The following is a 15,562-nucleotide window of genomic DNA, read 5'->3' on the forward strand; positions in this document are numbered from 1 at the left end:
AAGTATATCTTATAATTATAGATTTATAATTAAATAATACGTCAAAAACTACTTTTAGTGTATTATTTATACTTAAAAATTCATTAATTTCTAAAAATAAGTGTTTAAAGATTGTAACTGTTATTATCTTCACTTCACATTACATTGACTATAAGTAATGTTTTACATATATTTATATTTATAAATAATTTTAATATTTATTAAGAAATTAAGTAAATGCAACAGGTTTATGCCCTGTTAATTTAGTATAATAAGAAAATATAAATTAAATATTTGTTAAATTAAAAACTTTAATGCACGCGGAATATATATAACATTTGGAGTAATTTATAAGCTATTTTTGAGCTATCATGAGCATTTTTATGTCCGAAACAACTAAAAAAAATCCAGCAACGAGTTGCTTAACTTTCCTGGCAACATTTAAAACTGCGTGTGGCGCCATCTGTTATGATATTTTACTAAAAAACTTTTTATATTTTTAATTATTATAAAATGGAAAAAAAGCTTAATTTTGATTGTAGGAATAAGTTTTATATATATAAAAAAAATTGTAAATGCTAGTAATGAGTAAAATCGTCCACCCTTACTCAAGATATGACACATGATCCCCATATATCCCCCTCGACCTTTAACAACAAAAATTTAATAATCTTTCTAATACACAAACCTCCCTACAAAATTTCAGAAATTTTCTCCAGAAAACACAGGAGTTATTAAGCTGTAAAGAAGGTGAACAAAATCGTGCCCCCAACACACATACACGTCCCTAGTCATACCAGGAGCCATATATCAGAAATACGTGAGAGTTGCATCATCTGTTAGAACAGTATTTTATATTGTATATAGTTAAAACATTGTAGTTATCACTGCTATTTTACTGGTACTTTATAACTGGTACTTTCATAAAGTCTTTATGAATTAGCTTTCAGTTACCTGTTTAAGTTGCGAGTTACACTTACAATCAATGCGTATATCACACTACTAAATAGTTATGCAATATTTTTTCCTATTTATAATGAAATTTATAATGTTTATAAAATATATTATCTTTATAGTATTGTTTAAATTATTAAGAAATCTACAGAATACAGAAATATATAAAAGTATAGTAAAATTTAACACGAAGGTTCATAAAATTATAGCAGTTGTCTATATTTATTAATAAATAAAACTCATTTTTATAATACAAGATTAAAATATATAATAACGTATTAAAAGTTAAATATTCAAAAATATTTGAAATAAACCACACAACTGTCTCCATGCGATCCTATTTGACAGTACGTAACACAATCTGAAACACTACTATATGAAACTTCAGTTCTGTTTTCAATATTAAAGTACAGTAATATAAAATAAGTATGATGTCTTTCTGTCAAAACAAATCGAAATTGTTTCTTATATTGAACCATATTTTAGTTATGATTGATAATTCTAGTACTACACAAGTCTCGCACGCAGCTACAAAGTTCACAAATATCAACTGAAAATGTTCAAATCGTGTCTATAAAATCTCAGAAGATATATCAACTCAAATCTGACGTCATATTTTTATTTTTTCTATATAATAGGAATCTGTATTTAGATTATTTTATTTACAGATTCATTTTTTTATCACTGTGTAACAAATAATACAATGACGTCAGTTGTGAGACCAACTCTAAATATGACATATATTTTTTTCTATTTAAATTTAATTAATTATGCATACTGTCAAGCATCCATTTTTTTTAATTTTTCAGATTAAAAATTTGTCAAGTGCGTAATTAAAACTGTCAATTTTACTAAGACATAATTTCATTAAAATTTTGTCTAATTTATATTAATTTTATAAGAAATTGGTACATTAATTCTAAGTAGTGAAGTTATTTGTATGAATTTTGAATAATCATAAAATAAAGTAGTATTTTATATAATTCTTACAAAACATTTATTTTTCAGTTTTATTTTGTAGTCTTTTTATAGCTTATATTTGAATATCGGTACTAGAACTGGATTTAACCTTATTCATTGTCTTAATACAGTATATCCACGAAAATCCTCCTCTTCCACGAAATAATAACAGGACAGGACCAAAATTATGTTTTAACATACTTCTCATTAGGTAGTAAAGAAATGTTGCATGTATAATGCCCACCAGTAGCCGAGTTGATAAAAACATCGTGGTTTGTCATGGTTCCACGCCTCACCAATGGGCTGAATACGGAGTTTTGCTGGATTTTCTTCGTGTAGAAACAAGTTTTCTATAGAAAATCATCCCGGGCACATTCCTATTTGGCAGATGGCCACGTGTTTTGTTACCTTATTAGGCCTACATCAATTCTATACATTATAACCGAAAATTAATAGATAATACACGACGGGGCGTTATCCTATGGGCAAAAAAAAAAAAAAAAAAAAAAAAAAAAAAAAAAAAAGAAATTGTCTGGGACCAAAAGATTTCCCCGAAGAAAAATGTCTACATGGCCTCCAAAAATTCAAATTTGCCTGGATCCCAACGAAGCTATAACACACCACTAATAATACATATTGTTTTTAAAGATGAAACGAGTACCCTCATAGCGTTAAGCCCTAAATTTTAGTTTTTTATAAATTCACTCTGAATCGGTATAATGTTTAACGTTGTCTAAAAGGTGCCGATAATTCATATAATTCTCCGTTTTATTCCTGATAATATTACATAAACTCGTATTACGTAAAAGTTCAGTGCCTATCTATTAGCCTGTATCACTTAACTACACTCATTCATATAGTTAAGTTAGAAATTCTATAAGTTCTATCGTCTCCTGGCACTCTACTATCCACCCCTCGTTGAATCTCAAAAGAAACATCTGTGGTCCGCATTCTGTTCTACATTTTTATTCTCTGCTTAGTAATTTACTAAATATATTTTATATAAATATTATATTATATAATTATAACTAGATTTCTTGTTTTATTAAGCACTAAAAACAATAAATAACACTACTTAATACAGTATAAATATACATGAAGTGATTTTTATGATGTAATTTTTACAAATTTTAAAATAAAATCATAAAATCATTTCATAATAATTTATAATATAGAAAATAGATTATTGAATTTATATAATTAACTAATGAATTAAATAATATTTTCGAGTTATATTTATTTAATTTTTTTTTTAATTATTTAGTCAAATTCTGATAATGAATTATTATATATTTGTAGATTTTTGGGCTACAATTTTCAGATTGCAGACCTATACGTTCCCAATGTTGCCCGTCCGTCTGTCCGTCCGCTTGTCCTTCGTTAATCTCGAAAACGGTGACAATCGAGACCGGATATGGAAAGGTTAGGGCTGGAGACATCGATTAACTGCGTTCGAACTTCCGATCTAGACCGGAATTCACGTGATTTTTTAAAATTAAAATACGATTAAAAATTGCAACAATAAAACTTCCGTATATTGCTCATTTTAGTATATAAATTTAAAAAAAATTCTCTTGGATCGTTCCTAAAGATAGTACACGTGTATGCTAAGATAATTAAGAGTAATTGGTTTATATATTTGTAAAAATTTTATATAGAGATGTGAAATATTACGTTAAATATGTATAATATCAAATATCATTTCAAGCAGTTGTGTTGGCACGTACTGTCAGCCACATTCTATATACGAGTAAAAAGGGGCGTTAAACTGATTACGTAGTACCTGGTACAGATGTTATAAAGTGATAAAGAGAATAAGAATTGTTTTAGTCGAGCAATAGTTTCTATATGGTGTGATTATCATTCATTGAACTGTCATGATTATCAAATGGAAACAAAAATGTGGAAATATTTTAATAATTTATTTAATTACATTAAGTGTATCATCTGTATATAGCAATTTTGATGATCCGTATGCTTCTCAGTAAGTAAAACTTTACTTTCTATTAAAGTTTATCATTTTTATAAGTTATTTTTATATAAAAAAAAGGCTAAAGAAATTGTTAAATAAATGACAATTCGTTGAAGTTTTTACATTAGCAAGAGTTAGAAGCATTTATATGAAATCAGTATTTATCATTAGAAGAGAATTGTCGTTTGTGTTGTAAATATTGAATTATGTTAGAATTAAATCTACATTAAATAAATTACAAACATTTATGGTCTTATTTAGCAAATTTGTCTTGCCAAAGTTAGCATTTCTTCTCTAACCGATATTAAACAAATTTTACCACTATCTTATGTTAAAATTTGCAAATTTTTTAAATTAAATGTTTATATTGGAATTAAATTGAACTTAAAATTGAAATTCAGTTTGATTATTAAATTAATAAAAATTAAATTTGACTTATAAAATTACATTAACATCAAAAAAATAAATAAAATAAATAAAGGTAATGACATCTAATAACAAATAATAGAAAAGAATAAACAATTAGGAAAAACCATTTATTTATATTTATTAAAATTAAATTAAGTTTTAAATTATTATAATTTTTATTTTTATAATATATATTATATTTTTTAAAGGAAATAATCCGCTCATTTGTAAGAAATCGATATGATAGAAATCGATACTATGGCCATTATCGTATTTTAGTTAAAGATTTGCTTAATTAATTAATTTATTAATTTAATTATTGTTGTTTGTTTACGAGGGGATGTTTTGGAGGACTTTCTATAAGAAATTGGCACCTGTTTAGATGTTAAACACATGAAGAAATCCCGGAATATTCTACATAAATCAGGCCAGGTGCGAACCCACGACCAACGGTCAGTGGTTTATCCATTCAATCACTAATGGACTTGATTAGGAAACGAATCCGGTTAAATTGTTGAGCGAATTTTATAAATAATTAAATATGAATTTGTATATGTAGCTTTTAAATCGCTATATCCATATATAATCTAATAACGCATTGATATAACGTATTGTACAAATATCGAAACGGTATTAGGCTATTCTAAATATTATATAAATAAATTTTATATTAGTTGCAGCAACAGTGTAGCTTATCCTTGAGAGCCAGGTGACTTGCCATTGTGGAGGTCCGCCAGTAGCCGACTGGATAAAACCACTGAACACTGCTAATTGGTCGTGGGTTCGTGCCTGGCCAACGGGCTGGCCCCGTGGAGTTTTTCGAGCTTTCTTCACTTTAGTAACAAATAAATAGGGGCCAGTTTCCCATAAAAGACCTTCCGGGAGGCATTTCCATTACGTGGTGTATTAACAATACTAAGTTATTAAAAACAGCACTTTACTTTTGTCATAATTCTTTCTGTCGGGTTACGGGGACCGATTTATGTGACTTGGTCACCCCAGTCACTCCGATAATTGCTGCGCTGCCAGTATTAGGTTATAAAGGTGTTAAGTTCTTATTTTGTGTGGGATATGATGAAAACGTCTAGTCCGCAAATACTTCAACTGTAAGCTCTTAGTTTTGACGCCATCAGACGAGACAGATGCAAAATGGCGTGGGTACAAGGAATATAAATAACACGGCCTGAAGATGTGGTTCCAAAAGAATGTCATGTATACACTCACAGGTTAAAGTACAGAAACTAGGTTCGATTATGTCCTATTATATTTTTATGTATTCAGTCTGCATTATTATTTTATACTCGTTGTCAACAATGAAGCGAATATGATTAGTTTTACCATGACCGTCACTATATTGAGAATGACTTAAAAACTGCAAGAAGAATTCCTGCAGGCAACGCTGTACCTGGGACCCCTAATTTAAATTAGCCTGGGCCCCATACAGTTATTACGAGCCACTATAATAAATTCACTAATAACTTGGAATATTACATAAATATTTTCAGGATAAAAATGAAATGTTCAAACTTTTTGATGCTTTTAAACAATTTTGAATTGCAGAATCATACTTAAATAATTAAGATAAAAAGAAAATGATGTTTATTTCCGCTTGGATATAATTTTTGAATTGAAATAACCGGAAGTCCGATGCAGTACGGATTTCCGGTTATTTCAATTTAAAAATTTTCTCCTGTAAAGAGTTAGATAGGTGACGGCACAACTTTGTTGCTAACAGGAAAAGTATGATTTACAGGGGCAAGACACTACTAATTTAAGGTGGAGAGCATATATTTTAAATTTAAAAAATTATTAAAAATTGCAGCCCGGCATTGTAACGATGTCACAATAAATAATTGCTCGTTTTACTTATTATTCTTATGAAGTAGTTTTAACATTTTCCGATACAGACACGCTCATTGGCTGACTTTGTACGTTAATAATGTGATAAAAGGGATGACTATGCCTTAGAATAGTCTCCTTGTTTAAATAAATTATTGGATATCGACATCTTTAGATACTTGTGGAGAAACTCCGGGGTGTCGCGAAAAACAGGTTGAAAACCATTTATTCTAAGTTTAATTAATTTACTACAATTTAATTAATTAAACATTTAAATTAGTTTAACTAAATCTAATTTTACAGATACAAAGTTTTATCATTCTCTTGCTTAAAAGAACTCTATTATTGTAAAATTTAATATTGTAATAGTAAAATAATTATAGTTATTCTATACAAATAGCAATAAACTTATAATTTTCATAAATATATTAATTAATAATTTCAAATGTTACGCATGTATTAAAGAATATATTTGCATTTTCAGACCACGCTTAATAATAAAAAATGGACATCTTACGTTTAAAACCGCAGAAAATCATAACATTACTTTCTCATCATCACAAGGAGGGAAGATTTTTGTTAATAATGATGACTTGATAAATATTGTTCAACAAGTAAGTCTTTAGTTATTTATTTCATATTTATTAATTTATTTAAATTATGCAAAAATATGAGATGAATATAATTGTTAATTTATACGCATTCAAATATATAAATTTAGTACAAATTTTAATTAAGATAACTTTATAAATTCAGCATATTTATCCTCTAAATTCTTTTAAAATCAATTATAAAATGCTAATTCGATAATTAATGTAATTAAAAAAATAAATTTTAATAATTAAAAAATTTAAATAAAACAATAAGAATATTTAAATTGCATATTAAGATGACTATAAAATCAAATTTTTACTGATTTCTAGTATGGGATTTTAGTTTATTCAATATTAAGATAAATGTCATTAATGTATACATTAATAAAATAAAACGATTTTGGCATGGCACAAAAATATAAAAAAATTGTCTTTAAAGTTATAACCATGTAAAAATAGGGAAAAAATGAAAGCTATCGTTTAATATAAAAAAAAATTAAGTGATATTTTCATGACATTTTAATATTTGAACTTTGCAAATAGTTATAATTTCTTAAAATTTATTACAATTTTTAAAAAATTCAGCAGCGAGTTGCTTAACTTTTCCGGCAACATTTGATGGCCTGAACTGTTATGATATTTTATTTAAAAACTTTTTAGATTTCTAACTGTTATATAATGGCAAAATAACTAAATTTTGAGGGTAGGAATGGGTTTTATAAAAAATTGTAAATGCTAATAACGAGTGTAGGGTTTGGAATCGCTAGGCGAGCGATTTCTGCCGTGGTTTATTATAACGAACTTTCATAACGGAAAAGCCGTTAGGATCGGCCGTTAGAAACGACCGTTAGAAGATCCGTTGTGTTTCAAATCGACGACAGACGGACGATTGGCCGGCGGGAAATGACCGTTGGCGGCTGTCGTGGAAGAATTCAAATTTCATTGGCGGACGATTTGAACGTTGGGACTATTTAAGCCGTAGTTTCGGCGGGAACGGGAGTTCGTATCGTGAGCTGGTATCGTGAGTTCGTATCGGGATCGGCTGAGTTCGTATCGGATTAGGATCGTCGTTATCGAAGTGCTAACTAACTCTCTCGTTGGACGCCACGGAAATCTGGGGAAAGTAACTCCAGTGTTTTAGTACGAGCTTGTTCCTGACTCGGAGGTGGTGTTAATTACAAGTCTGTTTGTGGAGGTCGTAAGGAGTTTCTTTCGACGAACGTGTACGGGAATAGTCGGTTGTTGTTTAGACTAGTGTTTGTGCGTAATTAATTGTAACTCTAATTTGGATTATTTTGTACATTTACTGTAAATATAAAATTTGTCTTTTTCGTCAAACCGACTGAGTGGTTAATTTTGAACATTACTACGAGTTAAATCCTCATTAAGTCCTACCCTACTGGAGATGTGACACACGACCCCTTTATCTCTTCACTCCCTCGACCTTTAATCACCAAAATTTAATAGCCTCAATCGTCCTAAAACCCAAACCTTCCTGCAAAATTTCAGAAATTTTTGACAAAAGGCACAGGAGTTATTAAGCTTCAAACAGAGTGAACAAAATCGTCTCCCCCACACTAACATTCATACATACGAAAAACCCCCGAATTTTTATTTGGGGTTAATTAAATGTACTAGTAGATGATGTTTATATAAAGTATGAACGATAGTTGATTTGTATATTTAATTTGTTATTTAGAATATTTTACTTATTAAAGAGTTTTATATAAATAAAATTATTTTTTCCGCAGGCTAAAACGTCGTTATCAAGTTTGCAGCAATTAGGAAATACAAATCTGGTAATTATGTTTCAGTTAAATAATTTTAGTTCTATCTTGAGGAAACCGTGTTTTGTATTTTCTTTTCTTTTCTTTTCTTTCGAAGACACAATGTAGTGACGTAAACTTAAACACTGGGCGAATTTTTCATCCTTTTTATTCGGTTGGAACGCTTTTTATTACATAACGCGTTTCGGGCCGATGCCCCTCTTCAGCCAACTTCTAAATCCTGGTGGTGAGAGCTTGTATACCATTAAAAGCTGGTCCGTACCTCATTCGGTAGTTTAGACGGATGTAATAGTCCAAGGGTACGAATCTGAGAATTCGCCCAGTGTTTAAGTTTACGTCACTACATTGTGTCTTCGAAAAAAAAGAAAAGGAAATAAATAATTTTAGTTGAAAACAATTTTATTTATTTATAATTACAGTGTTTTATTTGAAAAAAAACCACAAATAGTAATAGTTGAAAGTTTAAAATATTAAGCATAAAAAGAATATAAGGCGATCGAGATAAAACCTGGCCAATTTAGATTAATGTGTTCTTATAATGATATTTTAGTAAAAATTAATGCGTTGTATGAACTTTCTATTATCCTACAAGCCTTCTAATGGCGCTTCATTTAATGGGCGCTAGTAAATTACATGCAAACTTTTTGCACCAAGTCTGCTAGACTTGGTGCAAAAAAGGCTACCAGCAAATCACTCATAAAAAGTGGGATTTTGCAATAAAGAAACAGTTTTCATTAAGCCGAAAATCCGACATGAAAGCTCCAAATGTGAAGTATGGACTGCCATTACGTAATTTGGGTTCATTAATACTTCAGGCTCTCTCGAGAGACGGTGCCTTAACGTGGCGAGAGAGTTTGCGTACGTCTGGGAAACTGAAAGCTATGCCACCGGGAGCTATACACTCCCAGAAGGGTCACCCATAGCGGAAAGATTTCAGTGGAGACGTCAGACGAAACCCGTTTCAAAAGGTCCACACACGACCTTTTCAACTAAATTGTGATCCAAGAAAGCAACGGGAAACTACTTGGATTATTCTTCCCTTGAAAACTTCATAATAGCAAGCAAAATAAACCACGACCCTGAGTCTCGGCGTCCCTTAAATGGGACAGGGGTGCTAAGAATCTTCGAGCTTGCGTCGAAGAATTCTCTAAAAATAGCTACATGGAACGTCAGAAGCCTACTACAAACAGGAAAACTAGCCAACGTTTTACAAGAAATGGAGCGCATCAACATCAACATACTCGGTCTAAGTGAAACCAAATGGCCTGGAACAAAGTTCACATCAAACGACCACCACGTCTTCTGTTCCGGAGGAGAAGAGAACACCAAGCAGACATACGGTGTCGCTTTCGTTGTCCACAAACAACTGGCCAACAAAGTCACCAGTTTCACCCCAATATCGGAACGAATCGCATTACTACAGTTAGCAGGCAATAAGATCAACCTGAACTTGCTCCAGGTCTATGCACCAACAGCGGACAAAGACGATCAAGAAATTGAATTGTTCTATGACCAGCTAAGCAACACTTTAAAGCCGTTAAAGAAGCACGACATTACAGTCATCCTTGGTGACTTTAATGCCAAAGTCGATCAAGGAAAGCTACAAAACATAGTCGGAGAACATGGCTTGGGGACACGGAATGAACGGGGCGACAGACTAATCCAGTTTTTCCAAGAAGCAAAATGTAGCATTGCCAACACTTGGTTCAAACTACCACATCGACGGCTATACACCTGGACCTCGCCACAAGACTCTGACAACAATATCGTCAGGAACCAAATTGACTACATCTTAATCAACACTAGATATAAATCAAGTGTCCTTAAGGCAAAAACATACCCTGGAGCTGATATATCATTAGACCATAACCCAGTAACAGCAACACTACGCCTTAAACTACGATCAGCAAAACGCACAAGCACAACAAAAAGAATCGATCTGGAAAAGCTGAAGAACAACACCATCAGGCAACGATTACAGCTTCATCTCAACACTACAATCCAATCGATCGAAGCAGCAACAACAGACGTGCAAGCATTCTGGCGTTCACTTAAACAGTGCATCAATGAAACAGCAGAAACTCTGCTAGGACATCAGGCACCGAAAAAGAAACAACGGTGGATGACCCAGCACATTCTAGATCTAATGGATGAGCGGAGAACATTCAAAAGCAACAACAACCAGGAAAAATACAAAGAAATACAACAAAAGATCAAACAAGAAATCCGAAAGGCGAAGGAAAAATGGATGGAAGAGCAGTGTGCAGAAATCGAAGACCTAATCAAGAAAAATGATAACTTTAACTTGCACAAGAAGCTCAAAGAAGCTGGAAGCATCTACAAATTGGCTCCTATCCCAAGCTTATATATGGACAACAATCAACTTATATTAAGCAAACGAGCCAAACTCGACACCTGGAAGAACTACATATGCAATCTGTTCGGCACCAACAGAAAACCAGCAGAAACTCAACAAGTGCAGGAAGACAATCTCCATATACTAACGTCTGAAGTGGAACATGCCATCCGAAGAGCAAAGCCAGGCAAGGCCTGTGGACCTGACCAGATTCACGTGGAACTGCTGAAGCAACTAAACTACAACAACATCCAGCAACTAACGAAATGGTTCAATCAAATCTACAACAACAACGTTGTACCATCCGACTGGCTTCAATCAATCTTTGTGGCCCTACCAAAAAAGGCTACCAGCCGAAAATGCGAAGACTACAGGCTGATCAGTCTAATGAGCCAGGTGCTAAAAGTCTTCCTTCAAGGTGATTCAGCAAAGAATACGATGCAAATGCGAAAACGCACTAAGAAACACACAGTTTGGCTTCTGCAGGGGACTAGGCACCAGAGAGGCAATTTTCTGCTTACAAATATTGCTACAGAGGTGCTATGAACACCAAAAAGAAGTATACATATGTTTTATTGACTATGAGAAAGCCCTCGACTCAGTAGACCACGACCTCCTAATTGACCAACTGAGAAAACTTGGGCTCGAAAACAACGATATCAACTTTATCGCAACTCTCTACTGGAATCAAACAGCCCGGCTCCGCTATGAAACACACAGCTTCTGCAGGGGACTAGGCACCAGAGAGGCAATTTTCTGCTTACAAATATTGCTACAGAGGTGCTATGAACACCAAAAAGAAGTATACATATGTTTTATTGACTATGAGAAAGCCCTCGACTCAGTAGACCACGACCTCCTAATTGACCAACTGAGAAAACTTGGGCTCGAAAACAACGATATCAACTTTATCGCAACTCTCTACTGGAATCAAACAGCCCGGCTCCGCTATGACAACGACCTGACAGACCCAATACCAATACAAAAAGGCGTCCGGCAAGGCTGCCCATTATCTCCCATTCTTTTCAACATCTATTCGGAAATGATTTTTGACCAAACACTGGCCGACAAGAACATCGGCATAAAAGTTAACGGACAATACATCAATAACTTAAGATATGCCGACGACACCACTAATAGCGGATTCCGAACAAGATTTACAGACCATCTTGAATGAAGTGGACACAGAAAGCCAAGCATGGGGGCTACGAATCAACAAAAAGAAAACAAAGATGATGAAGGTCAGCAGGACTCCAAGCGAAATCAAAATCAAATTAAAAAACGAAAAGTTGGAGCAAGTACACCGCTTCAAGTATTTTGGAGTACTCATTGATGACCAGCTGAACCACGTGGCCGAAATCAAGAGCAAAATCGAACAAGCCAGGCACGCATTCACCAAATGGAAAACACTCCTTACCGACAGAAGCTTGAACATCATGCTCAAATTACGCACATTGAAATGCTACATCTGGCCAATCCTGCTCTATGGTGTAGAAACATGGACTCTAACATCAGCCACTACAAAAAAGCTACAGGCCTTCGAAATGTGGCTCTACCGAAGAATGCTGAAAATCCCGTGGACGGCCAAAATAACCAACGCACAGATCCTGCAGAACATGCACACGGACCGGGACCTGATCAGAACCATCATCAGCAGGAAATGCAAATATCTAGGCCACATCACTAGGAACCACCAAAAATACCATCTACTACCACTCATCCTGGAGGGCAGGATTAAAGGCAAGAAACGTCCAGGCAGACCGAAAATGGCCTGGCTAGACAACATTAACACCTGGCTTCACATGACAACAGAACAAATTCTACACACAGTACAAGACAAAGAACTATATCAATATGAAGTCGCAAACGCCATTCGGCAGCATTAAAGAAGAAGAAGAATACTTCAGGAGTCAAAATAAACATTATTTAACTATTAGTTTCTGAAAATATTTATGAGAATTGAGTGTTTAGTGGACGAACGAATTCAGATTGGCCTGGTCATATACTTTCAGGCAAACCTAGTCTGGTTTTGTTTCACAGACAATGTATGGAATTATGAAAGCTGTACCAAAAAGACAAGGAAGATTTCAAATATATTTCGTGTGTGAAGCCTGTTTGTAATTTAATTTCGAAAATAAAAAATTTATGGAACAAATCAATCCAACATTCCCACTGTGACTAAACAATTTTGTTTTGTTTAAAAAGCAATTACTGGAATAAGTTAACCCAGGATATGCTCGTCTTTCAGCAATTTATTTTTTTCAGATTAAAAGTGTGTTACTTTGGACAAACATTGTTCTTGTTTGTCGAATATGAAATGAACTTAAATGATAAAAAATTGTTCTAGTTTCGGTCAAAAGTTCAGTTAATTAGTTCTTTCTTCTGTGGTCAGGTTTATCGCATACCGAGTGAAAGCCTAATTGCTTTCACATATCATTTCTTATATATTGAGAAATTAAGCAATATATTCATTTAAACTTATATTTATATATATACACACACACATATATATATACATACGCGTATATAGAGTATTTTAGAAATGTTTGGACAAATTTTCCAGGTTTATAGACGAGTATACCTGAATAAAAATGTGAGGATCGGAGATTAACGCAGTTAACGAAAATTATAATTAAACCCACAATTTCCTGTATTGATGATATTTTTACACTCCGAAATAAACATTGTCGATGCACCGGCGTCAAGAAGGCACAAAGATAAAACGAAATCGAATTCTTGTGACTCCAAAATTCGCCACTATGTCACTCTTGGTGCTTTGTATTCGTGTGATTTTTATGTATGGGACCTTTTTATAGTATGGTTTATCGAGGACATATTGCAAATTTGTCATCCTTGAAAGACAGTATCACACTGCATGTGGAATCATCATAGAGGATCATGATCACTACGGTTGGCCGTTGAATACATTGTTCATTACCTTCAAGTTTTACGCCTATTTAAGTGTCAGTCATGGATTTTCTTCACGTGTCTAACACTTAAATAGCAGACAGTTTCCCATAGAAAATTCTTCCTGGAGACATCTCCATGTGTTGAGCAGATCGCCCATGTGTTGTGTTGCCTTCTTACATCAATCCTATCTTATCCTATCGTAAATTATATTACTACTATTTCCTTAAAAATGTATATTGTCCCTTGTTATGTGTCTTTGGTTGAATATTGCAAATTTTTATTATGGTATAATAAATCTGAAATGTTCGAATTGATGAGAAGTAGTAAAAAATATAATTATATCGCGATGAATTTTTATGAAATATAATGACGTAATGAGAATTTATAACGTATATTTAAATTATTTGTAAATATAATGTAGTTTATAATAAGATAATTTTAATAAAATGTGATTTTTAACATTGGTTTATAGCAAACGTTAAGTCAAGAAGTGAGGGATCTTCAAAGTAACTATGAAACTTTGCAATCTTACTATAATCGTATAGGAGTATTGGAATCTAATATGACACAAATCATCAGAAATGTAAGAAAATTTTGTTAATATAAATATTTTTATAAATCATATTCCACAATATAATCGTATTTAAAAGTATGGTACGAATTTAATAAAAGTTTAAATTTTGTGTATATTTAATCATTTTTTAAATTAAATGACATGCCTATAAGTTTTGATATTTTAAATAATTTTGTTAAATTAATAAAGGTTACCATATTTACCCGGATACAAAGCGCACTTTTTCACGATTTTTCGAAGAGCAAACTTAAGGTCTGCCTTATTTTTTGGGCCAAATTTGATGTTATTAACATTAATATTTTATAAGAAGGTATAAAAGAATTAAATCAGCAATGAACAACTTTTTTGGCTGCAGGCCGGAAGTAAACTTCACAAGTATTTAATGGATCTCATGCATTTTTTCTTACGAAATTGCAGACTTGAAGATTGCTGAGTACCAACGGACCTCCATAACTGCCAGTACGCTAAGTACAATCAAACCTCGACATAGCACCTTCCTATATAGCGCCATCCACATTCGTGAATGAATCTACTCATAACTTAAGAATCCTTTCTTACCGTCAATTGCCAAATCTATGATTTTACATTGCAAAGGACATTGTTATCACCAAATCACATAACGTTCAAACTCTCAAACCTCGAAATCGAATGTAGTTATTTCATTACTTTGAGTCATTTCTCTTGCATGTTATTCTTCAGTTTAGTGCCACATTCGATTCAGTGCCAATTTCACAAGCGAATAAGTGGTGACGCTATATCGAAGTTTGACAGTACTAAAACAAATACTGATGATATGCAAACTAGTAATATAAAGTTTATTCTGATCTTTTTATTATTAGTTTTAGTTTAAATCTCAAGCAAAATGATTAGAAACGAACAATGTTGTACATTATACACCTCTTGATAACAATCGAGTCATGCTGGTCATCTATCTAACACTGTTCTCAAGATTAATGAAGGCGACAGTGGAAATTATAGATCTGCAATTTGAAAATTACAGCCCAATAAGTCGTAGTAGTAGTAGTAGTAGTAGCAGCAGCAGTAGTTCCTCCAATGCTAGGTAGCATACCGGGCAGCAAGTATCTTCTATCGATTTTGATCATAGGCGAGGGCTTCAGCTTTCTTCTAAGTGATATTGAGCATCTTCAAATATTGAAGAAAAGTTCTACGCCAAGTATTCCTGGGGCGTTCTCGTGGTCGTTTGGCATCAGGGGGACCCATTTCATGGCT

At 32.8% G+C, this 15,562-nt stretch overlaps 1 protein-coding gene across 1 annotated transcript in view; it reads left to right on the forward strand.

Annotated features, from left to right (window-relative positions):
* The first annotated feature begins 3,698 nt into the window (after window positions 1-3,698).
* Window positions 3,699-15,562, forward strand: part of LOC136980838 (cubilin-like) — a 292,841-nt gene continuing 280,977 nt past the window's right edge. Inside the window, 4 exon segments of the mRNA XM_067277042.1 lie at window positions 3,699-3,877; window positions 6,597-6,726; window positions 8,457-8,504; window positions 14,231-14,341. Coding sequence (XP_067133143.1) covers window positions 3,771-3,877; window positions 6,597-6,726; window positions 8,457-8,504; window positions 14,231-14,341 — 396 coding nt within the window. The 5' untranslated portion in view covers window positions 3,699-3,770.

Source organism: Centruroides vittatus, unplaced genomic scaffold, assembly GCF_030686945.1.
Source record: "Centruroides vittatus isolate TY-2023 unplaced genomic scaffold, ASM3068694v2 contig_726, whole genome shotgun sequence".
Lineage (NCBI taxonomy): Eukaryota > Metazoa > Arthropoda > Arachnida > Scorpiones > Buthidae > Centruroides > Centruroides vittatus.